The 26,500-nt window shown below is 46.0% G+C and overlaps 1 protein-coding gene across 1 annotated transcript in view; it reads left to right on the top strand.

Moving 5' to 3' along the window:
• The first annotated feature begins 294 nt into the window (after positions 1 to 294).
• Positions 295 to 26,500, top strand: part of UNK (unk zinc finger) — a 39,269-nt gene continuing 13,063 nt past the window's right edge. The window contains exons 1-4 of the mRNA XM_012453695.2: positions 295 to 398; positions 23,650 to 23,859; positions 25,599 to 25,775; positions 25,940 to 26,070. Of these exons, the coding sequence (XP_012309118.1) occupies positions 295 to 398; positions 23,650 to 23,859; positions 25,599 to 25,775; positions 25,940 to 26,070 (622 nt within the window). The remainder of the gene's footprint in view (positions 399 to 23,649; positions 23,860 to 25,598; positions 25,776 to 25,939; positions 26,071 to 26,500) is intronic.

The raw sequence follows: 26,500 nt of genomic DNA, 5'->3' as shown, positions 1-26,500 counted from the left end.
CTGGTAAAGAGAAACGCGACCGGACTGCAAATCCCAGAAGCCGTCGCAGGCCCTCAGCATCCGGGATGTTGGCAGCAAGGATCCCTGGGTATCGTGGTCCCGCGCTTTGCCAGCAACCCTCTGCCGACGGTAAAATTCCAGCCGGACACAGAACCACAACTCCCAGCAACCCTTGCTGCCGTGTGGGGGGTCTTCACGTTCTCGTGGCGCGGCGCAGGCGCACTGGGTCCTCGGCGCGGACCGCGCAGACTGAATAATAAAAGGGGAGCGGCGAAGAGGCAGGAAGACAGGACCATGTCGAAGGGCCCCGGGCCCGGCGGCTCCGCAGCTTCCTCGGCGCCCCCGGCCGCTACCGCTCAGGTGCTGCAGGCACAGCCCGAGAAACCGCAGCACTACACGTACGTAGAGCCCCCCCCGCCGCGCGCGCACGCCTGACGTCAGCGGCCAGCGTGAGTCACGCGCGCAGGGAGAGCGCGAGGCGGCCTCTTCCTCCCCCCCTTCCTCCTCCGGCCCGGCCCAGACCGGTTCCAACCTGCTAGGGCCGGTCCCAACTGCCTACAACTGCCGCCAACCTCTGGTCGGGTTGTGGGGCGGGAAACTCGGTCCTGGCGGCCGAGTGGGGAAGGCGGGAGCTCGAGATGTAGAGTGCAGTCTCCCCAGGCCAGGCCTTCGAGGCCTAACTGTTCCTCAGACCATAAAACCACAGTAGTAAGCTCCTTTGGGGCAGTGAGAAGTCCAAGACACAACCGAGACGAGTTCCGTGGGCCCCAGCCCCAGAACCCACCTATGAATGATGATTAGCGTGAAGTCCTGTCAGGAGATTCCATGCAATTTGCAGAGGATGCCTTTTGTGTCCCCAAGGCTCGTAGGTTGTCCACGAGGGCCACCCTTGCTTGAATTCACAGTCGACGTAGATAAACATGCAAAGATGAAAACGTGTCGGTGCGTGCCCATGACCGTTTCCTCGCGGGCTGTGCGGAGCCTGAGTCTGGGAGCCCGAAGGTGATGGGTTCCGAGTATGTCTGCAGGCTCAGAAGAAATGTAGCATTAGAGGGAAGCCCAAATACTGACACTACAAGAGTCCAGCAGGATGGGAAAACCTCTTCCTGGAAGTCTGCATCTGTGTGCTTTTAGGTCGCTGTCTTCGTTTCCTTCAAGCCACCTTAAGCATTCCCTAGAGTTAGGTGGTGGGAAAGAAAGATGAATAAGGGGCGGTTTTTCCTGTTAAGCAAAATGTTGCTTTCCATTTTCCCTGATGCTCTGAATGCCTTTCATCCCCATGTGCTCCTGAGTGATGTGCATGTTTAAAAGGATCCTCACCTGCGAGAGGTTTTGGAACCTGGGGGATTGAACAGCAGCTCGTTCAGTGAACGAAGAGCATAATCATCTGTTGGAGTGGAAAGAAGTCAAAGTAGACAGGAGGAACTCTGGCTTGTTGTAGAAGTAAGACCTTGGGAAACTGTTCAGCAATTGGGGAACATTGGTTATAGGAAGTGTATGGTTTCTTTGTGGGAATCTCTGTTGTTGGCTGAAATAATTTAAGCTTCTTGACTACAGTCTGACACGTTAACTGTTCCTTCTGTGATACGGACATTGCTTTCCTGGTCCTTTCTTACTGGAGATCTTTGGCAATCTTTCCATTGGTTTTGGTGAGATGTTTGTAGCTCAGAGACTACTGATCAGTTGAATGGTGTAGTCTTGATTTTCAAATCCGGAAACTTCACATAATTGGAACTTCTTTATTATCTTGGTTTTGGTGAGATGTTCGTAGCTCAAAGACTACTGATCAGTTGAATGGTGTAGTCTTGATTTTCGAATCTGGAAACTTCACATAATTGCAACTTCTTTATAATCTCTGGTTGCTTAGGTAACGGTTTTTAGTAAAATAAACACATTTTGAATCAAGACAGTCTTGGTTTCAGCAACCTGTGTTTCTGTGTTGTGCTGTCATTGAGCATAGTATGGAATCTGTATTAGAAAGGCCTTCTTATTCTGAACTGGCAGGTGAAACAAGTGAACAGCTGAGTAAATGTCAGTATCTGAGTCTTTGTCCTCTTGATGCTTATTTCTTTAAAACCTGCCTTTCCATTCCTTGTGGATAGGTACAGAGTAATGGGACTTGGCTCTTGAGGTGTCTTAGGAAATCAGCAGGAGTAGGTGAAATACCCAAGCTTGATGGCAGGTCGTAGATGTTCTTATCTCTTTGTTCATGTGTATGTGTTTTTTTATGTGTGTGTGTGTGTGTGTGTGTGTGTGTGTGTGTGTGTGTGTATTTTTTTGAGACGGAGTCTCACTCTCTTGCCCAGGCTGGAGTGCAGTGGCGTGATCTTGGCTCACTGCAACTTCTGCCTTCCGGGTTTAAGCAATTCTCCTGCTTCAGCCTCTTGAGTAGCTGGGATTACAGGCCCGCGCCACCACACCTAGCTAGTTTTTGTATTTTTAGTAGAAATGGGGTTTCACCATGTTGGTCAGGCTGGTCTTGAACTCCTGACCTCTTGATCCACCCGCCTCGGCCTCCCAAAGTGCTGGGATTACAGGCGTGAGCCACCGCACCCGGCCGTGTTTTTATATTTTTATCTCCAAAAATCAGAGGTAGAAATCAGTTGTCTTTCTTGCTAGACTAGGTAGTCAGAAGCTGTGATGACTTAGAAAACTTCATCCCCTACTCATCCTAAGGCTGAGGTGCAGGGAGCATGAGGACACATATGATGGAACTAGCACACTTGGTGGCTCTAATATATATATATGTTTAAGTTAAGGTCTCTGTCATCCAGGCTGGAGTGCAATGTTGTGATCTCAGCTCACTGCAGCCTTGACCTCCCTGGGTCAAGTGATCCTCCCACCTCAGTCTCCTGAGTAGCAGGGACTACAGGCGCACCTGGATACATATTTTTGGTATTTTTTGTAGAGATGGGGTTTTGCCATGTTGCCCAGGCTGGTATTGAACTCCTGTGATCAAGCAGGAGTAACCAATCTACTGATGGGCCTTGGCCTCCCAAAGTGCTGGGAGGCCACCATACCCAGATTTTTTTTTTTTTTTCTGTCTTAAAAGAGACATCAGCAGGACATGGTTACTCACACCTGTAATCCCAGCACTTTCAGCAGCTGAGGCGGGTGGATCACTTGAGGTCAGGAGTTTGAGACCAACTTGGCCAACATGGAAACCCTGTCTCTACTAAAAATACAAAAAATTACGTGGGCCAGGTGACGTGTGCCTGTAGTCCCAGCTACTTGCGAGGCTGAGGCAAGAGAATCGCTTGCACCCAGGAGGCGGAGGTTGCAGTGAGCCAAGATTATGCCACTGCACTCCAGACAGAGTGAGACTCTGTCCAAAAAAAAAAAAAAAGAGATGTGATCTCACTATGTTACCCAGGCTGGACTTGAACTCCTGGGCTCAAGCAGTCCTGCCTTAGCCTCCTGAGTAGCTGGGACTACTGGCACATGCCACCACACCTGCATTTTTTCCCCCTCCCATAAGGTGAATTCATTTATTGCTCTTGGGAGTTAGGGGCCAGGAACATTTTGATTTTGGTTTTAGTAAATTTGCTATAAAAATTTGAGCTGCTTGGGAGCTAAGCAGTGGGTACACATGGACATACAGAGTGGAATAATAATTGATAACTGCAGCCCTCTCCTGGGTTCAAGCAGTTCTCCTGCCTCAGCTTCCCAAGTAGCTGGGACTACAGGCACGCGCCACCATGGCTGGCTAATTTTTATATTTTTAGTAGAGACAGGGTTTCATTTTGTTGGCCAGGCTGGTCTCAAACTCCTGACCTTGTGATCTGCCCACTTTGGCTTCCTAAAGTGTTGGGATTACAGGCGTGAGCCACCATGCCCAGAAGCCTATCAAATTTTTTACCTTTAAAAAAATTTTTTTTTTTTTGAGACAGGATCTCCTCTGTCACCCGTGCTTGCGTGTAGTGGTGTGACCTCAGGTGTGAGCCACCTCACCTGGCCTTTATTATACATTAATTAATTTTGTATATTTTTATACCTGATGTTATTTGAAATTACGTAGCATGCTGTAGTCTTTGCGATAATCCAGAGACATTTGTGTGATAACTGAGTCTCACTCACCATCATGGCAATCTTGGCAGACACAGTTGAATACACCAAAAGCAAAAATTGCCTTCCCGTTGGTTTCCCTTTCTTGCCCTTTATTCTTGTGCTGAAATTAAAGTTCTTAGAATTTGAGCCCTCCTTTTCCTGAACCAAGAGGATTATTTATAACATAGTTGGAAGGATAATTTTGTTGGTATTTTTTCTTTCTAAACTCTTGAATAATCTTGCTTTAAGGGAAACTTTGAAATAATCCTCAGCAAATTGGTGTAGCAGGCATTTGTGCTGGGCTTGAAGAATCCAACCCTTTTAGAAAATAGTATGTCGGCCGGGCGTGGTGGCTCACGCCTGTAATCCAAGCACTTTGGAGGCCAAGGCGGGCAGATCACCTGAGGTTGGGAGTTCAAGACCAGCCTGACTAACATGGTGAAACCCCGTCTTTAAAAAAAGGAAAATAGTATGTCAAAAGTTCCTCTATTGTACAGCTCCAAGTATTTGCTTAGCGGTCAGTAAAACAATAATGTATATGTATTGATGTTCTTCCAATACAAGAACCATGGGACCTCCTTTTACTAGACAGTTTGTCTTTGCATTTGACAAAGAATGAATTTAATCCAGCTTTATTTGCAATAATATACTGTCTTGTATATTAGAAGAGTTTTATAAAAACATTTAAGAATGAGAACTTTTGTAGCAATCACATCTCAAAATGTATCTACAAGTTTAGCTACCTTTTGGCTTTTTGCTGTATAACAGTTACACTATTGAAAATGTATAGTTGAGCCGAGCGTGGTAGCTCATGCCTGTAATCCCAGCACTTTGGGAGGCCGAGACGGGTGGATCACGAGGTCAAGAGATCGAGACCATTCTGGCCAATATGGTGAAACCCCGTCTCTACTAAAAATACAAAACACACAGGCGTGTGGTGGCACGCGCCTGTGGTCCCAGCTACTTGGGAGGCTGAGGCGGAAGAATCACTTGAACCCAGGAGGCGGAGTTTGCAGTGAGCCGAGATTGCGCCACTGCACTCCAGCCTGGCAACACAGCAAGACTCGGTCTCAAAAAAAAAAAAAAAAAAAAATGTATAGTTGAAAGGTCACAGAAAAACTACCATCTGAAATATCCGGCTGGGTGTAGTAGCTCATGACTTTAATCCCAACTCTTTGGGAGGCTGAGGCAGGAGGATTATGTGAGCCCAGGAGTTCGAGACCAGCCTGGGCAACATAGCAAGACCTCCTCTCTACTAAAAATGGAAAAAATGAGCCAAGTATAGTGGTGTGTGCCTGTGGTCCTGGATACTCAGGAGGCTGAGATAGGAGGATCCCTGAGCCCAGGAGATTTAGGCTGCAGTGAACCAAGATTGTGCTACTACTGCACTCCAGCCTGGGTGACAGAACAAGACACTGTCTCAAAAATAAATAAATAATTGGCTGGGCGCAGTGACTCACGCCTGTAATATCAACACTTTGGGAGGCTGAGGTCGGCAGAACACTTGACATCAGGAGTTCAGGACTAGCCTGGCCATGGTGGCAAGACCCCATCTCTACTAAAAATACAAAAATTAGCTGGGCGTGGTGGCACATACCTGTAATCCCAGCTGCTCAGAGGCTGAGACAGGAGAATCACTTGAACCCAGGAGGCGGAGGTTGCAGTGAGCTGAGATCATGCTGGTGCGCTTCAGCCTGGGCAACAGAGTGAGACTCTGGCTTGAAAATATAAAAATAAATAAATATTAAACTATCCGAGTTTGTGACCTCATTGTTTTGACCCCCTAAGAGGAAGTATACCTCACAGACAAATCATGTTTTCATTCTTTCTACTGTGATCACTGCAGCCAGTTCTCAGACTTCTTAATGCCCTCGTGTTAAAGGAAAATTAAATTCTAGTTTAGTGAAGGTTTGTAGGAGTTTTTCGGCTACTTGGTGATTTCGTATAGGTAGATAAGGAATAAATACTTTATAGCCTCATCTATCTAGGCATCATTTAAATTTAGGACTGGTTTCCTGGGCATCTAATTAAACAAAGATAATGTAATACTTTCATAGATAACTATTTTCAGGCAGTTTTGTCAGTTTATGTATTATATAAATGTCAGTCATGTCACTTGATTGCATCTGATTGTATTTTGGAAAACCCTGGAAATGAACATGTATTTAAGTCATTATTGCGAATTGCAATAAAATCGCACGTGCATTAGTGGAGTACTACTTGTTTCACAACAGAAGTCATTGGAAGCGTTACTAAGCAACCTCAGCGAGAACAAGCTAAATCACCAATAAACATTTCTGGATCTTATTTACTTGTTTGTCAAGTAGAACTAATTTCTTGCAGGACAGAAATGAGGAGCTCATTTTAGACTTTACTTAATCCAACAAAATCCCCATTAACAAGTGTTAAGTGCCCTTGCTAAGGGTAGATTCTTAAGCTTAACACCTAGTTGATATTTGCTATTATCTAAATTATTAATTAAAGTCAAGATTTGCTTAATGGTTAAGTTTTTTTGTTTTAATCCAGCTATGTTAGATACTAAAGAAGGCTTCCCCACAACCCATATGCATCTGCTTTGACTGGTGGTTTCTATCATCCTACAAAGACTGTGACTTATTGGTGAGGGCAGCTGGACAACTCTGAGAGCAACTTAGAGAAATCCATCTTGGGCACACTCTATAAAGGAGCTCCTTCTCTGCAAATAGCACCCCAGATAAGTGCACAAAAGCAAGATACCCTCGTGGACCTACACGTCCTCCCGCTTTTCAACACCCTGATGCCTAAAGGTGAGGTCTTTTTCCTGTGTGTCTTAGAAGCCATGAGCACGCTTAGGTCACTAGAGTCCAGCAGCCACCTGAGCAGCTCACATCTGCAGGCTTTCCTGCCAGACCTTTGCCTAAAGGTCATCTTTCTCATGAGGAGAGACTCCAGGCCAAGAGCGATGACAGTAAGGTTGCATTTAAAGCTGCATTACATTGACTAGTGGACTGGTCTAGTGATTATTTTCCCAAACTGGGTAATATTTGCTTAATGATTAAGTTTTTTGTTTTTGTTTTTAATCCAGCTATGTTGATACTAAAGGAGGTTTTCCCACTATCCATATGCATCTTTTGTGTTTTGAAATTGCAACTATGGACAGTTATGGCTAATCCTAGTAGATTGTCTTCCCTTCTTTTAACATCTTGGATGAATTTGGGGCACGCTAATTGTTACGTAAAGATGGATGTTGAATGTAAGTTTCTCTGCTATTCTTAGCCAATATATAAAAATTACATTAGCTTAATTGCTAACAATGCCAAGAATTTAGGTTTAGTATCCCTCTGGACAATGTAGCTTCTTGTTTTCTTTTTTTGTTGTTTTTTCTTCTTTTTTTGTTTTATTTATTTTTTCTTTGCTTCTTGTTTTCTTACCATATAGATACTCTATTGATTCACCCTAGCCAATCTTAAAATACCTGCGTAGGCAACGGAGATACCTGTGGAGAAAGTGCACGGGATAATAGGTACAGGGTTATTTTGGGGGTGATGGAAATTTTCTGGAATTAGATATAGTGAAGGTTACATAACATGGGTGAATACACTAAAAACCACTGAAATGTACACTTAAAAGTGGTGAGTTTGTATGTTGTCTGAATTATATCTCAAATTTTTAAGAAGTTAATAAAAAAAACAGTGCATATGAGTCCCTCTGCCATAGAGAGGGCTTCAAGCACATGGCCTATTGCCAAGGCTTAGCAGCCACGGTTCAGTGTGGGAAAGCCTGTGGTTTGCACAAAGCTCCTTGGTGCCTTTTTCCCAGCTTTCTCAGTGGTTTAGTCCCTGCATATCTATTCTAGGTGAATGCCCCCATGTTATAAGTCTGCAGAGGTGCGTTTTGAGATAAGAAATATGTCTTCAAAAAACAAGTTTGAGACTCCTAGGTGTTGGTAATTATACTTTACCTTGTCTCCAACTTAATATCCATTCCAGGGAACAAGCAGGTTTTTACCAATGCTTTCATAAAATGAATCATATTTACTTCTGGGGTGGGTGGGAGGTGGAAGAGAAGATTGCTGTCTTGCTGAAATGTAATCCAGTGATTCTTCAGGTATTGTGATTGTTTTAAGGTTCACATGGGCATTTCTTTAAGGACAGGCCATGTGTTTTAGGCATTTAAAATTATATCAATGGCTATACTATATTAGTTCAAGTAATCACAACAAACTTTTTACTATTTCTCTATAAAATCCCTCAACTTTCACCCCTTTTTTCTTTGCCAGTGTGTAGAATTTGACAGCAGTATCAAGAGCTGAGGAGGACAAGATGGAAAGGAGTCTAGCAACTTAAAAATCTCACAGCATTCTCTGTGAGGTGACCTTTTTTCCTGTTGGTGGCTCAATTTATTTAGGACATAAAGAAGATACTGAGGCCTGTGACAGCCTGTGACAGTATCATCAAGTAGTATCTGAACTTACTGAACTGGTTCCTCCCCTTCCTTATTCTTTATTCATAGTTTGCTTCTCATGTGCATAAGTTGACTCACTTGTTTTCTGTTAGCATTTGAAACACCATATGGCCACCATAAGTCCTGACAAAATGACTTCTAATGATAGGGAAGGTCCATGTCCCACCTTCCTATGAAATTTTGGCCTATTTGCAAATCTACCCCCACATAAGGGAAGTAGTTGTGTTCTGTAAAGAAAATGTTGATAAAAAACTTTAGCATGTTTTGTGACTAAAAAAACCTTTAGGTGTTTTGTGACTTAGAAATTTTAATAGTCGTTCTTATATCTAAGCATTTATTAATTTTGGTAAGAACCTTACTATATCTTTTTGATTTCGCTTTTACTGTAAAGAGGTGCCAGGCATTTGGTGGCCTGCCACTTTAGGATTTGTGTGAATCTGACCATCTAAATATCATAAAATTAGAGACTAGTACTTGTATTTTCTGATTAGAAACAAACTAACCTCTGTTTCACTGTTGAAGTAAGAGTACTTTAGAATGAATATAAAAAATATATATTAAATATCCAGTAGAGCATGCTAAAGTGAACATTTCTGTTTTTATTTCAGTAACTTATTTTATGGTATTGTAGTTATGGCCTGTCCGAAACTCTCCAACATATTCTAAACAGCTTTCAGAGAGTCACTGAGGTTTATTTGCTGCTACTCTTGTATTTTCCTTTAACTCAGTTAAGAAATGCTTAGATAACAGTCACCATGGTGGTTAAAAGTACTGACTCCAGGGTCATACCACCTGCATTTCAGGCCCAGTTCTGTCAGTTACTAGTTGTAAGGTCTTGGGCAGTGACTTACCTCTTTCTGTATCAGTTTCCTGAGAGTAGGAAGACTACCTGTCTCGTGGGGTTGTTAAGAGGATGAAATAAATGAGTTAATTTATGTAAAGTGCTTAAATCAGTGCTTGGCACTTAGGATAGTGTAGATACTGTTCTCAGCCGTTATTTGAACAGGGCCCTAGTCACTGCTTTCAGTTGCGTTGCTCCTTGCTTCGACAGCCCTGACCGAATGCCTTCTTTAGCTGCATTAAATAGATTTCTTCACACTAAAATAGATTCTTCAGTTCCTAGGGCACGCACAGGGCAGCAGCATAGGGCACCCACTCAGTTTAGGGCCAAATACTTTGTTGTACAGAAAACAATGTACAAAGAACATGTTAGTTTAAACATATTACTAAAGTGTCATAAAACTGGAGGTTTTCCAGGCTAGCTACATACAGAAAAACTATGTTTTTTTTGTTTTGTTTTTGAGACAGGGTCTCGCTCTGTTGCCTAGGCTGAAGTGCAGTGGTGTGATCGTGACTCACCGCAACCTCTGCCTCTTGGGTTCAAGCGATTCTAGTACCTCAGCTTCCCAAGTAGCTGGGGTTACAGGCACATGCCACCATGCCCAGCTAATTTTTGTGTTTTTAGTAGAGATAAGGTTTCACCATGTTGGCCATGCTGGTCTCAAACTTCTGACCTCAAGTAATCTGCCTGTCTTGGCCTTCCAAAGTGCTGGGATTACAGGCGTGAGCCACCATGCCTGGCCAGAAGAACTTTGAATAAAGTCAAGGTATTCTTTGATTTGGGGAATAATGAATGGGAATTTTTAGTAGTCTCGAATATTCTCTGACACAAGCGATGTGAGTGACCCTTACATGAACCTTCCTCAGTTTCACCAGCTCTAGGCCCCATAGGGTAAGGGGACAATTATAGAAAGAAGGGACTTAGGGACACACAGGACTAGTTGCATACCCTTTCTGGCTCTCGTTAGTTCTTGGGGCCAGGGCAGCTCACAGGTGTCAGAATGCTCCAGTGAGCCCCACTGAAAAGTGGGCTGAAATAATTGGCCAGTGATTGGCTCCCCCACCATAAACACTGACTTGCTTGAGTGCCCATAGCACTTGAACTGTGGGTTGTTGTCTGTGCGCGTGTGTGCATAGATGCGGTAGGGAGTTTCATTAGATGCATCTAGGAGTTTCATAGCAGCCATAAAATCATACCGTATTTACTCTGACTAAAGGCCAGTGTGGGATCAAAGACTACCTTAAAGGTTCAGACACACTTAGAAATTCGCTAGACACTTATTTTATTTGCCTGAATAATACTCCCTGAGCTTGCTTTTTCTGCCAGAGAGAATGTTCTAAATCAGGATCCCTTTAGAAGATTTGGAAGTCACATCTCTATAGCTATATAGTGTGTCAGATCCATCCAAATATTTACCTACCACCAATTATAGCTTTATTTGGCCTTATTTTTATTTATTTTATTTTTTTATTTTTGTAAGACTGGGTTTCACCACGTTAGTCAGGCTGGTCTTGAACTCCCGACCTCAGGTGATCCACCCTCCTTGGCCTCCCAGAGTACTGGGATTACAGGCATGAGCCACCGCGCCCGGCCGGCCTTATTTTTTTAAAGCTTTTTTTTCTTTCTTTTTTGGAGATAGGGTCTGGCTCTGTCACCCAGGCTGGAATGCAGTAACGTAATCAAAGCTCGCTGCAGCCTTGAACTCCTGGGCTCAAATGATCCTCTCACTTTAGCCTCCTAATTAGCTGGTACTGCATGCATGTACCACCACACCTGACTAGTTTTTTATTTTTAAAGTTGTTTTGTGAAGTTGGGTCTTACTGTGTTGCCAGGCTGGTCTCGAACTTCTGGCCTCAAGCAGTCCTCCCACCTCTGCTTCCCAAAGTGCTGGGCCTGAGACACCACACCCAGTCTAAACTAAAAGCCATTTTTAGTAACTCCCACCAATGTGGTTACTGTTACAAAGTTGTATGCTTTCTGGGTCATGTTTTGGTGTCAGAATATGTATGTATATCCTTATAAATATCAAATTAAAAAAAAAACTGATAGTAGTTTACCCATCAGATTTTCAAAAATAAGGAAAGATTTTTAGCAGCTTGTAAGAAATATATGCATACTCATATATACATATAAATAATTTAGAATTCTAATCTACAGCCCATATACTCTTACAGTATTCTCTTTGAAGGTAAAACATTTTATTCTCAAACTTAAAGAATAAATTTAAGTTGATAAGCCATGAATTATGACCACAGTGACTACGTTTATTTTTAGGAGTTATATGTTGGGGAAGGAAAGAAGTAGCTAGCAGGGTTAACATGGAAAACAGGAGATTACGGAGAAGCATCATTTGAGCCTTTGGTCACTACAAATAATCGTCAACAGAGACTGGGGTTTTTTGGTGCTAGTTGCAGAATCCTATCTTATTGTGGTTAGATTTCAATAAAGAATGTTTAAGATCAGGACCATGTCTGGCTTTTTAAGATTCCATATTCATGTTAAAGTTTGTGTATATTTGTTTTTTGTTTTTGAGACGGAGTTTCACTCTGTCTCCCAGAGTGGAGTGCAGTGGTGCGATCTTGGCTCACTGCAACCTCTGCTTCCCAGGCTTAAGCAGTTCTCTGCTTCTGCCTCCCGAGTAGCTGGGACTACAGGCATGTGCCACCACACCCAGGTAATTTTTGTATTTTTTGTAGAGACGGGATTTTGCCGTGTTGGCCAGGCTGGTCTCGAACCCCTGACCTTAGGTGATCCACCTGCCTCGGCCTCTCAAAGTGCTGGATTACAGGTGTGAGCCACTTCACCTGGCTGAATCCTTCCTTTAATTTTTGATCAGGGTTGGGTGGGGTGGCTCACACCTGTAATCCCAGCACTTTGGGAAGCTGAAGTGGGCGGATCACTTAAGGTCAGGAGTTTGAGACCAGCCTGGCTAACATGGTGAAACCCTGTCTCTACTAAAAATACAAAAATTAGCTGGGCATGGTGGTGTACACCTATAATCCTAGCTATTTGGGAGGCTGAGGCATGAGATTTGCTCGAACCTGGGGGGTGGAGCTTGCAGTGAGCTGAGATTGCACCACTGTACTTCAGCCTGGGCAACAGAGACTGTGTCTCAAAAAAAAAAAAAAAAAAAAAGGATCAGGATATATTCCCTGTCGAGTTGTCATTAACATTTTGTTTTTTGAGATGGAGTCTTGCTCTGTCGCCCAGGCTGGAGCAACCTCTGCCTCCTGCGTTCAAGCTATTCTCTTGCCTCAGCCTTCCCAGTAGCTGGGATTACAGTCATGTGCCATCACACCCTGCTAATTTTTTTTTTTAGACGGAGTTTTCTCTTGTTGCCTAGGCTGGAGTGCAATGGCGCAGTCTCGGCTCACCGCAACCTCTGCCTCCCGGGTTCAGGTGATTCTCCCACCTCAGCCTCCCGAGTAGCTGGGATTACAGACGTGCACCACCACATCTGGCTAATTTTTTGTATTTTTAGTAGAGATGGGGTTTCACCATGTTGGTCTCAATCTCCTGATCTCAGATGATCTGCCCACCTCAGCCTCCCAAAGTGCTGGGATTACAGGCATGAGCCACTGCGCCTGGCCTAATTTTCATATTTTTAATAGAGATAGGGTTTTGCCATATTAGCCAGGCTGGTCTCAAACTCTTTACCTCAGGTGATGTGCCCACCTCGGCCTCCAAAAGGACTGGGGTTATAGGCCCGCACCACCACGCCACACCTCATTTAATTTTTGTATTTTTAGTAGAGACGGGATTTTGCCATGTTGATTAGGCTGATCTCAAACTCCTGGTCTCAGGTGATCCACCTGCCTTGGCCTCCGAAAGTGCTGGGATTACAGGCATGAGCCACCACGCCTGGTCGGTACTCAGCTTCTGCCAGTAGTCATCATGATACCCATTGGTTGTTGGAGGAAGTAGAAACAGCAATTAATCTGTAGTGACTGTGCATGGTGGCTCATGCCTGTAATCCCAGCACTTTGGGAGGCTAAAGTGGGTGGATTGCTTGAGGTAAGGAGTTTGAGACTAGCCTGGGCAACATGGCGAAACCTCATGTTAGCTGGGTGGGGTGGCAGGTGCCTATAGTCCCAGCTACTCGGGAGGCTGAGGTAGGAGGATTACTTGAGCCTAGGAGGCTGCAGTGACCTGTAATTGTACCACAGCACTCCAGCCTGGGTGATAGAATGAGATCCTTTTTCAAAAAAATTAACCTGTAATGATCTCTGCACATTCCCAGCACCAATAACAAAAGAGGAGCCACGTGCCAGCAATCCCCTTGGTTGCTTTTCTATTCTGTGTGTGAGGCAGAAGATCTCAATTTTAGTGTACAGGTGAGGAACAAAGCTGAGCAGACATGATGTGGAAGAGAGAGCTTACTGATTTAATTGCCATAAGTGTCTAAGTCAGAGGTTGGAGTTGCTTCTCTGTGTTTTATTAGGTTTGTGCAGAGCTGCTTTGTACCAGGCTTGTACCACTTGGGATGCTCTTTGCTTTTCCTTTCACTTTCACACATCTCGAGCACCTGCTGTGGGTCAGCTCTGTGCAGGGATACAAAGATGATATATGTGGCAGAGTACAAAACAGTCAGAATCCACTGTGGTAGCTGCACCAGGTATATTCACATAGTACAGTAGGAACATGGAAGAGGGGGCAGGCAGGGCCAGGGAACCCTCAGGGTGATCTAGACCCAGGGAACGATGTGATCAAAAGTATGGAGATGTAAGGGTGTGACGTGATGGGGCATACCAACTGTTTAGAGCTGAGGTCACTTGTAATTCCAGCACTTAGCAGAGGCCAGAGAATGGCTTGAGCCCGGGAGTTGGAGACCTGCTCAGGCAATATAGGGAGACCCCTTTCTTCACGAAAAGGAAAAAAAAGACAACCCAAGTGTAGAGCAGAGGTCAGCAAACTGGCTTGCATGCCAAATCCAGCCTGCTGCCTGCTTTTATAGGGCCCACAAGCTAAGAATTGTTTTCACTTTCTTTTGAGACAGGTCTTGGTCTATCCTCCTGGCTGGAGTGCAGTGACACGATCTTGGTTCACTACAGCCTTGATCTCCCAGGCTCAAAGAATCCTCCTGCCTCAGCCTCCTGAGTAGCGGGGACTATAAGTGTGCACTACCACACCCAGATAATTTTTACTTTTTTGTAGAGAGAGTGTTTCGCCACGTTGTCCAGGCTGGTCTCGAACTCCTGAGCTGAAGCAATCCACCTGCTTTGGCCTCCCACAGTGCTGGGATCACAGGCATGAGCCACTGTGCCTGTCCTTCACATTTTTTAATGGTTGAAAAAAAAATGATATTTCATAATGTGATGATTATGTGAATTTCAAAGAGTCCCTAAATCTTTCACTGAACCTGTGCTTATTTGGCTGCTTGTGCTCTTCAGCTACAGAGCCGAGTAGTTGCAACAGGAGACTGATATATGTGATGCTTATTGCTTTACATTGCTACATGTATCAGCATACCACACCTTATATATTCTTCATTACCAGTACATACTTCTTACATCAGAAGAAAAGAGGAAGAGAAAAATTCACTTCAAACATTACACTTTTTATTTTATTTTATTTTTTTATTTTAAGAGATGGGGTCAAAAAAAAAAAAAAAAAAGAGATGGGGTCTCGCTATGTTGCCCAGGCTGGAGCACAGTGGCTATTCACAGGCATGATCCCATTACTGATCAGCACGGGAGTTTTGACCTGCTCCATTTCTGACCTAGGCCAGTTCACCCCTCCTTAGGCAACCTGGTGGTCTCCCGATCCTGGGAGGTCACCATATTGATCCCAAACTTAGTGCAGACACTCGATTGGCATAGCGCACTACAGCCCAGAACTCCTGGGCTCAAGTGATCCTCCCACCTCAGCCTCCCAAGTAGCTGGGACTATAGGCACATGCCACCGCACCTGGCCAAACATTACACTTTTAAGGCTCGGTGGCACGTGGATGATTTTGTTAACACATTTGGTGGCAAAGCATCTAATAAAGATAGCTGTGACTGGGCATTGTGGCTTATGCTTGTCATCCTAGCATTTTGGGAAGCCGAGGCAGGAGGACACCTTGAGCCCAGGAGTTGAGGTTGCAATGAGCTGTGATCACACTACTGCTTCCAGCCTGGGTGACAGAGCGAGACCCTGTCTCTTTTTTTTTTTTTTTTTTTTTTAAAGATGGGGTTTCATCATGATGGCCAGGCTGGTCTTGAACTCCTGACCTCAAGTGATCCACCCACCTTGGCCTCCCAAAGTGCTAGGATTACAGGCATGAGCCACCACGCCCAGCCAACCCTGTCTCTTTATTTAAAAAAGAAAAAAGGAAATACTCCTTTAAAAATTTATTTTGCTTTCTTTCTTCTTCTTTTTTTTTTCTTCTTGAGACAGAGTCTTGCTCTGTTGCCCAGGCTGGAGTACAGTGGTGTGATCTCATCTCATTGCAACCTCAGCTTTCCAGGTTCAGGTGATTCTCATGCCTCAGCCACTCAAGTAGTTCAGATTATAGGTGTGAGCCACCATGCCTGGATCATTTTTTGTACTTTTAGTAGAGATGGGTTTCTCCACGTTGGCCAGGCTGGTCTCAAACTCCTGACCCCAAGTGATTCGCCTGCTTGGCCTTCCAAAGTGCTGGGATTATAGGCGTGAGCCACTGCGCTCAACCTAAAAATTTTTTTTTTTTTTAGTAGAGATGGGGTTTCTCCATGTTGGCCAGGCTGGTCTCGAACTCCTGATCTCAGGTGATCCGCCCACCTCAGCCTCCCAAAGTGCTGGGATTACAGGCATGAGCCACCGTGCCCGGCCCCAACCTAAAATTTTTTTTCTGACCATTGCTTTCTTATGAGTTGGGAATATTGTGATAAATGCTTGGTCTGATAATGGTGATGCATTTTTTCAGTACAGACTTTTTTTTTTTTTTTTTTTTTTTTTAAGACAGTGTCTCACTCTGTCACCCAGGCTGGAGTACAATGGTACAACCATAGCTCACTGCAGCCTTAAACTCTTGGGTTTACTGATCCTCTCTCTTCAGCTTCCCAACTAGCTGGGACTATGGGCACGTGCCTGGTTTCGTTTTTTAAAAATGTTTTAGGGATGGGGTCTTGCTATGTTGCCCTCAAACTCCTGGGCTCAAGTGATCCTCCCACCTCCGTTTCCTGAGATGCTGGGATTATGGGCATGAGCCACTGCATGGAGCTAGGAATATTTCCTTACAGCAGAATTTCTTCACAAAAATGAAAACGAGGCTACAACTGAAGCAGGTTTCTGAGTGGCTCATTTGTTAGTTAGGCAAGGAAAGCCATTTCCTGATGTTGAGTTAATTAAATTGTGTTTGATTGCACCAGCTGGAGAAGTGTGTCCAGAGAAAACACACTTGTTTCAGAGTGTTAGCTTTTCAGCAAGAACAGCTATGTTCTTGCTGATGTTAGGAGGGTGTTAGGAGCAACATCAGTAGTCAATTTAAAAAGGCTGATTTTGTGTGGTTTTTCCTGGCTATTGATGAGTCCACAGCTAGTTACTGTTACTGTTTAGTTTTTACTTATTTGTGGAGTTGATGCCAAGTTTGAAGTGAGTATAGAATTAGCTTCTATGTATGGTTTGTTTGAAACAACTGCAGGTGAGAATATTTTCAAAAAAAGCTAAGAAAACACTAATTCAGTACAACCTACAGTGTAATTCTGCTAGTATCTTTTACAGCTGGTGGTGGTAAAAATATGTGTACAGCAGAAACGTATTTAATTGGATAAATTTACAAAGCTTGTGAAAATGTAAGGTGGTTTACTCATTGTGTTATTCATCAGCAGGTACTTTGCAGAAAATATTTTAATTTATCATGTTCTTAGCAGCAGTGATTTTACTTGGTTTTGTGAATCATCAGTTCCATGAATTTTTGTCAGAAACAGAAGTTGAATATTCTGATGTGCCCTGCTACACAGTAGTTTGATGGCTTAGCAGTGGTAGTTTTCTTTTAATTTTTTGAGCTCAGGGCTGAGATTGAAAATTTTCTCAATGAGAAGAATTGCTCTCAACCACTACTATTGAATACTGAATGGCTTTGGAAATTAGCTTTTGCTGTGGATTAGGTAATGTTTGCTAATGAATTCAACCTAAAATTACAAAGCAAAACAGTGCTTATGCAAACCCTGTGCTGCAGTGAAGTCATTTTGATGACAGCTAATGTTTAAATCATTATGTCATGTTAAGCTGCCTTGTATACTTCTGTGCTGTCAAAAGTGAAAACAACGGCAAACTCTCCATTCCTACACATGTTCCAAATGCAGGCTATAGTTCTATCAGGGATTTTGCATCTTGATATGAATGCAAAGGAAATGGCTCTATTTTGAAATCCACTGGATCGGTGTGGTGGCTTACACCTGTAATCCCAGTGCTTTGGGAGGCCAAGGTGGGCAGATCACTTGAAGTCAGGAGTTCAAGACCAGCCTGGCCAACATGGTGAAACCCCATCTCTACCAAAAAATAAAATTAGCTGGGTGTGATGGTGTATGCCTGTAATCCCAGCTACTTGGGAGGCTGAGGCAGGAAAATCACTTGAACGTGGGAGGCGGAGGTTGCAGTGAGCTGAAGCCGAGATTGCACTACTGCACTCCCGCCTGGGTAATAGTGAGACTCCATCTAAAAAAATAAAACTAAATCCATTAACCTGCACAGCTGAGTTGATGCCAAACCTTCAACTGGAAGTGATTAATAGATAAGTATTAAGATTAATAGAATTCTGGCCAGGTGTGGTGGCTCACGCCTGTAATCCCAGCACATTAGAAAACCAAGGCAGGCGGATCACCTGAGGTCAGGAATTTCAACATGGTGAAACCCTGTCTCTACTAAAAAATACAAAAATTAGCCAGGTGTGGTGGTGGCAGGCCCCTGTAATCCCAGCTACTCAGGAGGCTGAAGCAGGGAGAATCCCTTGAACCTGGGAGGCAGAAGTTGTAGTAAGCGGAGATTGTGACACTGCACTCCAGCCTACGCACCAGAGTGAGACTCTGTCTCAAAAAAAAAAAGAATTCTATAATTGTCATCTAAAAGATGGATATCCTGAATAAAAATTACACGCTTGAGCCTGGGCAACACAGCAAAACCCTGTCTCTACAAAAAATACAAAAATCAGCTAGGCGTGGTGGCGCATGCATGCTTGTACCAGCTACTTGGAAGGCTGAGGTGGAAGGGTCATCTGAGCCCAGGAGGTTGAGGCTGCAGTGAGCTGTGATTGCACCACTGCACTCCAGCCTGGGTGACAGAGTGCGACTCTGTCTCTAAAAAGAAAAACAAAAAACAAACCTGTATGCTTGTGGAATGTTATTAACATTTAGAAATATCTGTGTATGCAAAAAGACATTATCAAAGATGAAACACATACAATCTCCTTACAGGCGAGGTGTGGTGGCTCACACCTGTAATCCCATCACTTCAGCAGGTCAAAGCAGGGGATGATTACTTGAGCTCAGGAGTTCAAGATCAGCCTGGGTAATATAGTGAGACCTTGTCTGTACTAAAAATAAAAAAAAATTCAGCAGGGCATGGGCACACGAGCCTCTAGTCCCAGCTACTGCAAAGCCTGAGCTGGGAGGATCACTTGAGCTCAGGAGGTCAAGTCTGCAGTGAGCCCTGCTTGAGCTGCTGCACTCCGGCCTGGGCAACAAAGTGAGCCCCTGTCTTAAAAAAAAAAAAAAAAATAGGCTGGGCGCGATGGCTCATACCTGTAATACCAGCACTTTGGGAGGCCTTGAGGCAGGCAGATCACCTGAGGTTGGGAATTCAAGAGCAGCCTGACAAATATGGAGAAAGCCCATCTCAACTAAAAATACAAAATTAGCTGGGTGTGGTGGTGCATTCCTGTAATCCCAGCTACTTAGGAGGCTGAGGCAGGAGAATGGGTTGAACCTGGGAAGGTGGAGGTTGTGGTGAGCCAGGATTGTGCCATTGCACTCCAGCCTGGGCAACGAGTGAAACTCCGTCTCAAAAAAAAAAGTTTGCTGACCCTGCCGTAGAGTGTATTTTGTTGTTGGGGAGAGGGGGAGGTTAGTGGCAGCAGGGGAGGTAGGGTCAGCTTGAGGCTAAACACTCTTCTAGAAGCAATGGGGAACTAGATGTAAATTGAAATGCTGCTTTCTCCTTATCACCTCTAAATTTACACACTAGTTAGATGTCAGTCATTTCTAGTACTTTTCTGTTTATTCAGTGTATTCAAATTCTAACACTCCTCAGAAAAGAGTGGAAATGATAAATCTGATAAATCACTGATAAATCTATTATTAAACAACTCGGGACAGGATTTAAACATTATCTGGAAACAGCTGATAGCAGTTTAGCTCTTGGTTTAACATCTCCTTAAGGGCGATGTAATTTGTCTAATTTATCATTAATCCCTTACTTGTTACCACTGTTGGTTTAGTGGGGCAAGTGATTGAATTTAGATTTCATGTAGCCTGACTTTTGTTGTTTATAATTTTTTTTTTTTCTTGAGATGGAGTTTCGCTCTTGTCACCCAGGCTAGAGTGCAGTGACATGATCTCGGCTCACTGCACGCTCTGCCTCCTGGGGTCAAGCGATTCTCCTGCCTCAGCCTCCCCAGTAGCTGGGATTACAGGTGCCCACCATCATGCCCAGTGAATTCATGTATTTTTAGTAGAGACAGGGGTTTTGCCATGTTGGCCAAGCAGGTCTCGAACTCCTGACCTCAGGTGATTGACCCGCCTTGGCCTCTCAAAGTGCTGGAATTATAGGTGTGAACCACCATACTCAGCCTTAATTTTTTTAATTATAATTTTTTTTGAGAGAGAGTCTTGCTCTGTTGCCCAGGCTGGAGTTTAGTGGTTTGAGCACGGCTTACTGCAGCCTCAACCTCCTGGGCCCAAGCCACTGCACTGCAGCCTGGGCAACAGAACGAGAATCCATCTCAAAAAAAAGAAGTGCTTTATAAAACGTTAGAGGGCTGGGTGTGTGCCACTATGCCCAGCTAATTTATTTTATTTTATTTTTTGAGATGGAGTCTCACTCTGTCGCCCAGGCTAGAGTGCAGTGGCGCGATCTCTGCCCACCGCAACCTCTGCCGCCCGGGTTCAAGAGATTTTCCTGCCTCAGCCTCCCACATAACTGGGATTACAGGCGCCTGCCACTTCGCCTGGATAAATTTTGTAGTTTTAGTAGAGATGGGGTTTCACCATCTTTGCCAGGCTGGTCTTGAACTCCTGACCTTGTTATGCACCCACCTCAGCCTCCTAAAGTGTTGGGATTACAGGTGTGAGCCACTGTGTCCAACCAATTCTTTTTGTATTTTTAGTAGAGATGGGATTTCACCATGTTGGCCAGTCTGGTCTTGAACTCCTGACCTCAGGTGATCCGCCCACCTCAGCCTCCCAAAGTGCTAGGATTACAGGCATGAGCCACCATGACTGACTGGAAACAGGTAATTTCTTTAGGATAAATATGTCCCATGCAATATTTGTGACTTACTTAGGCTAAAATATTATTCATTGCTAATATGAGATTCCAGTTTAACTGGGTGTTCCATCCTTAATCTGCCCATTCTTTTTTTTTTTTTTTAAAAGGGGGTCTCCCTCTGTCACCAGGCTTGAGTGCAGTGGCGCTATCTTGGCTCACTGCAACCTCCGCCTCCTATGTTTAAGTGATCCTCCTGCCTCAGCCTCCTGAGTAGCTGTGATTACAGGTGCGTGCCACCATGCCCAGCTAATTTTTGTATTTTTAGTAGAGACAGGGTTTCACCATGTTGAATCTGCCCATTCTAACCATGCTCAACTCTTCTGTGTTTCTGGTCCCGGTCCTTGTCCTTTTTCAGGAAAGTTCCTTCTCTCACATTTTGTTACGTCCTGAGGTAGTCTCTTTGTGGGTCCAAAAAAGTCAGGAAGCAGATGGTCCTAGCAGTTTGAGGAATGGGTATCCCAGCTCAGTGCCAGGCTTGGTATCTGTGTGCAGCAGGAGAGCACAACTTTCTGTTTAACCAGGCAGTAAAGGAGAAGAAGGACCTTTGCTTTGAATGCCAAAGGGACCAGGAGAGCACATGAGGCCGTAGGGAGCCTTCCAGATTTCTGCCTGGTATCTTCAGGATGTACCTGGGGCCCAGAGATGAAATTTGCAGTTTGCCTCCTGCACCTCACCTCATCCTCCTTTTCTCTCTTCCAGTTCCCTTCCTACTCCACACACATCCACAAAGAAACTGGGAGCTTTTAGAACCAGACACATTCTGTCTCCAAGCTCATACTGTTCCTGTGCCTAAAACACCCTGAAATTCTTCATCCACTAGTACCTCTCCCTTCTCCCTTCCTCCTTCCTGCATCCCAGCCTGGGTCAAGGATCCTTCTTTTGGAAGGATCTCTCTGCAGGTACTTGAGGAATTCCACACGGAGCAGTGCCCACTCTTTGTGCAAGGCCCCTGAGCAAACCTACCTCATAATCCTTTCCACACTCAATTCCCCTGTTATTTGTTTGTCTCTCCCATGAAAACATGAGCTTCCTAAGGACAGGGACCTGCCCCTTCCTCAGGGTCCTCACCGCTTAGCACCGTGCCTGCACCTAGTAGGTTCCCAGTAAATGTGAGCTGAATAAACAGCAGGACTCTGAAGGCTTCACTGCCCCTTAACCTATTTGTGCTCCTTATGCAGCATCCAGCTGCCTGCCCCCATGCCTCTCGGTGCATACACCTGTAGACACTTCAAACTTTAAGGCTGGGAGGATTTTTCATTTGTATTAAAGAAAACCTGTCTGTGGCTTATGCCTGTAATCCCAGCACTTTGGGAGGCCGAGGCAGGTGGATCACTTGAGGCCAGAAGTTTAAAACCAGCATGGCCAACATGGCGAAATCCCATCTCTACTAAAAATACAAAAACTAACTGGGCGTGGTGGTGGGTGCCTGTAATCGAAGCTACTCAGGAAGCCATGGCAGGAGAATTGCTTGAACCCAGGAGGTGGAGGTTGCAATAAGCAGCGATTGCACCACTGCATGCCAGCCTGGGCAACAGAGGGAGACTGTCTCAAAAAAAAAAGAAAAAAAGAAAAAAGAAAACCTGTCTGAAAGGTCTCTGCCCTGGACCTGCCTGCCCCCACACCTTCATTATGGCCAGACTGGAAAGGCCCTGAGTGTCTTGGCATGAGCCAGAGACATGGGCTGGACCCTTTGGCCTTTGTTCCATGCCCTTGGATCCAGGCTCTGCTTGGAACCCAGGCAGTCGTTTCAGGTCAGGCTGCTGTTCCCTTCACACTTCTTTCTGCATACAATCTCCAAGCCTCTGGCACCATCCTCAGTGGCTTAGATGCCCTATCCCAAGCCATTTGTTGCTTGCATTGTTAGGCTCAAGAGACTAAAGAGAACTATATACTAACTGCCTGTCCTTCCCAGGGCTTGGGGGTGGAGGGGGACCTAGTCTAGGAGACCCCCCCCCCAACTTGGACACATGTAGCGAACAAAAACCCAGATGGACAGTGTGTCCTGTAAGGGGGCGAGTGGGTCTGGGGCCTTCTGCTGGATGGGATGTGGGAGAAGAGATTTGGGAGTGTCTTGGCCATTACACACGAAGGGCAGAGGAGAGAGACCAGTGAAGGCTGGGAGGAGGTGGCCAAAAGGAGACAGCTTCATGCCCCAGGACATAAATAGCCCAGCTGCTGCAGGTACTCATGTACAGTGACACTACTGGGGACAGAACAGGCTGGAGCAGCAGGGGTGGGTGGGAGGATCTCTTCAGAATGTCAATATGAGCTTTTCCCCAAGCACAGATCTAGGTAGTGCTAGGAAATGTCTCGGCAAAGGCAGGCAGAGGACGGTAGTTACTGAGTCAGTAATCCCAAGGGATGCCTTGTGACCTGGGCTTTCAGCTTCAGAGCTGAAAAGCCTAAGTGCTTATCTGCAGATTCTCCCCTCAGCCCACAGCTCCAGCTCATGGTACAGGTGAGGCCTGCAACAACGGGCAGGTGGACCTGAATAGCAGAGGCCTGTAGAGTTTGGGAGAGGCACCTCATGCTCTTTTGTGCAGCCCTTTGCCTGTGATTAGTGGTTTGGCTTGGGAAACCTTGGAGAGGGCTCAGAGAACCAAACTGCTGATGAATGCCACAGCTGGTCAACACGACAGGCAGCTGACGGCCGAGGGCCCTGTGGTCTGTGGTTCCTGCCTTTCAGGCTCGTGTGGGATTTGGGTGTGGGTTTGGATCCTAGAGCTGAGGTGCAGCCTTACAGCTCTGGGTCTCTCCTGGTGTCCCAGTGGCACTAGCACCCCAGGGCAGGGCCCTCGGGGACTTGGTGGCTAACTGGGAACTGGAGACTTCACTCTCTGCTCCCGGCCTGCCCCACACGGGGCTCTCTGCAGGTACCTGAAGGAATTCCGCACGGAGCAGTGCCCACTCTTTGTGCAACACAAATGCACGCAGCATCGGCCGTACACCTGCTTCCACTGGCACTTCGTGAACCAGCGGCGCCGCCGGTCCATCCGCCGTCGGGACGGCACCTTCAATTACAGCCCTGACGTCTACTGCACCAAGTACGACGAGGCTACAGGCCTCTGCCCGGAGGGCGACGAGTGAGTGACCCAGCCTGTCCTCAGAGGAGCCCCATGTCTCCTTCTGGGTCAGATGCCCTCAGGGTAGGCTGGGCAGATTCGGGGAGGCCAGTCAGAGGTTGCTTTTAGAGGACTGGTTGCAGCCCAGCCCATGGTCCGAACCTGGGCTCAGACCATCCCTGGGGCGGGGGATGTCATTTCCCTTTCCCACCTTTAGGAAACCTAAAACAGGCCTTTCTTTTGCTAAAACCTGAGGACCCACATCTGAACCCAGCAGACTCCTTGGCCTTTTTTCATCCCCCTCTGAGGATCACGGGGCCCTTCCCTATCCGGGGGGTACACTTACCACATCCCAGGCGGTTCCCACCAAAGCTGGCTGTTTAGAGAGAGCGCCTCACCGGTGTCCAGGTCTGCTGACCCTAAATATCTTACTGCAAATCTTTGTAGAGAAATAATGACAAACATAAGGTGGTGACAAACCTGGGAGTATCACTGAGAGAGAATATTCATTGACCCTACTTGTCTCATAGAACTTTCTCTACATCAGCTCTCTTTCTTTTCTTAATTTTTATAATTTTTATTTATTTAGGCAGGGTATCCCTCTTTCCCCAGGCTAGAATGCAGTGGCACCATCATAGCTCACTGCACCGTTAGACTCGACTCTGTTGCCCAGGTTTGAGTGCAATGGTGTGATCTTGGCTCACTGCAACCTCCGCCTCCCAGGTTCAAGTGATTTTCCTGCCTCAGCCTCCCAAATAGCTGGGACTACAGGTGTGCACCCCTACACCTGGCTAATTTTGCATTTTTAGTAGAGATGGGGTTTCACCATGTTGGCCAAGCTGCTCTCGAACTCCTGAACTCAGGTGATCCGCCCACCTTGGCCTCCCAAAGTGCTGGGATTACAGGCATGAGCCACTGTGTCCAGCTTCAGTTTTGTTTTTGTTTTTTTTTGAGACAGAGTATCACTCTATTGCACAGGCTGGAGTACAGTGGTGCGATCTCACCTCACTGCAACTTCTACTTGCTGGGTTCAAGCAATTCTACCTCAGTGTCCCCAGTAGCCGGGATTGCAGGTGCATGCCACTATGCCCAGCTAATTTTTTGTATTTTTAGTAGAGATGGGGTTTCACCATGTTTGCTTGGCTTGTCTCAAACTCCTGTCCTCAGGTGATCCACCCGCCTCAGCTTTCTGAAGTGCTGGGATTACCAGTGTGACCTACCATGCCCAGCCATGATTTTTAAACATTTTAATTTGTAGAGATTGGTAGGGGGATGTCTTCACTTTGTGGCCCAGGCTGGCCTCAAATTCCTGGCCTCAAATAATCCTCTTGCCTTGCCTCCCAAAGTGCTGGGATTACGGGTGTGAGCTACTGGTCCGGCCCAGCACCTCTTTATCACAGAGGTCCATGATAGAAAAGATCCCTACCCCTAGCTTAATGAAGCACTCAAGGGATGAGGGGTGTGCCTAAGTTTTGAGTGGATCATTTGGTTCTCTTATGGCCCCCAAGCCTGGGCAGCATTTGTTCTCCCAGGTGTCTGTCCTGCCCAGGAATACCAGGCCCTGTTGGGTCCAGTTTAGGCTGTGAGCAGCAGCAGGGAGGTTCTCTTACCTCGCAGGAGGGCACGTCATTGCCTTCTTCCTAGTGCACCTTCCAGACCATAATGAAAGCCTTTCAACAGTTGGGGAAAGGGCACGGGGTAGGCAGGGAAGCCTAGGCTACAGGTAGCAAAGTTGACTAACCCCTACTACCGTGTTCCAGGTGCCCATTCCTGCACAGAACCACAGGGGACACTGAACGCAGATACCACCTTCGTTACTACAAAACTGGAATCTGCATCCACGAGACAGACTCGAAAGGCAACTGCACCAAAAACGGCCTGCACTGCGCTTTCGCCCACGGGCCCCATGACCTCCGCTCCCCTGTCTACGACATCAGGTGGGCTGGGTGCTGGGCTGGGCTGATGGCAGTAGGCTGGGGTCCAGGGCAGGGGCCTGGCGGCTGATGACGGTGAGTATCACAGACTGCAGTGGAGGGCTGGCACTCTGGTTCTTGCCGCCTCATGCCCCCTCTCCACCCTCTGTTCTTTCCTCTCCTCTCAGGGAGCTTCAGGCCATGGAGGCCTTGCAGAATGGTCAGACCACGGTAGAGGGGAGCATAGAGGGCCAGTCGGCCGGGGCAGCGAGCCACGCCATGATAGAAAAGATCCTCAGCGAGGAGCCTCGGTGGCAAGGTACAGGCACCCATGCCCTGGCTGTTCCATCCCTGTCCAGTTCATAGCAGCCCTGGGGATTTGGCTCACTGCCACCTACTGCCTGTTTCAGCCGAAGCCCCGACCTGGCCCGCATCCCACCCTACACCCTCTCTTCAAAAGGCACCTCTAAGGGTGTTTTCCCTGACACGTCATGTTCCCAAGATCCCCCTAGGCTTTCACATGTGCACAGGCACGCATCTAAGTGCACATGCAAATGTTTCCAGCCCTTTCACCCTGTGAGCTGTGGGTGTCTCTCTGAGGGACAGTATCTTTCAGCCTTGCCGTACCTGTGGCTGAGCCATGGCCTGGGAGAAGGGGCCCTACTCTCATTTCGCAGGGGCCTCCAGTCTTACACTCCTTCCCAGTGGCTTCTCCTTCCCTCCACTTCAGTCCTGCTAGTCTTGGGGTG

This window comes from Aotus nancymaae, unplaced genomic scaffold (genome assembly GCF_030222135.1).
Source record: "Aotus nancymaae isolate 86718 unplaced genomic scaffold, 86718_ANA_hifiasm-v0.15.2.pri h1tg000089l, whole genome shotgun sequence".
Lineage (NCBI taxonomy): Eukaryota > Metazoa > Chordata > Mammalia > Primates > Aotidae > Aotus > Aotus nancymaae.
Note: the sequence above shows the minus strand (reverse complement) of the source record. Positions and strands in the feature narration are given on the sequence as shown.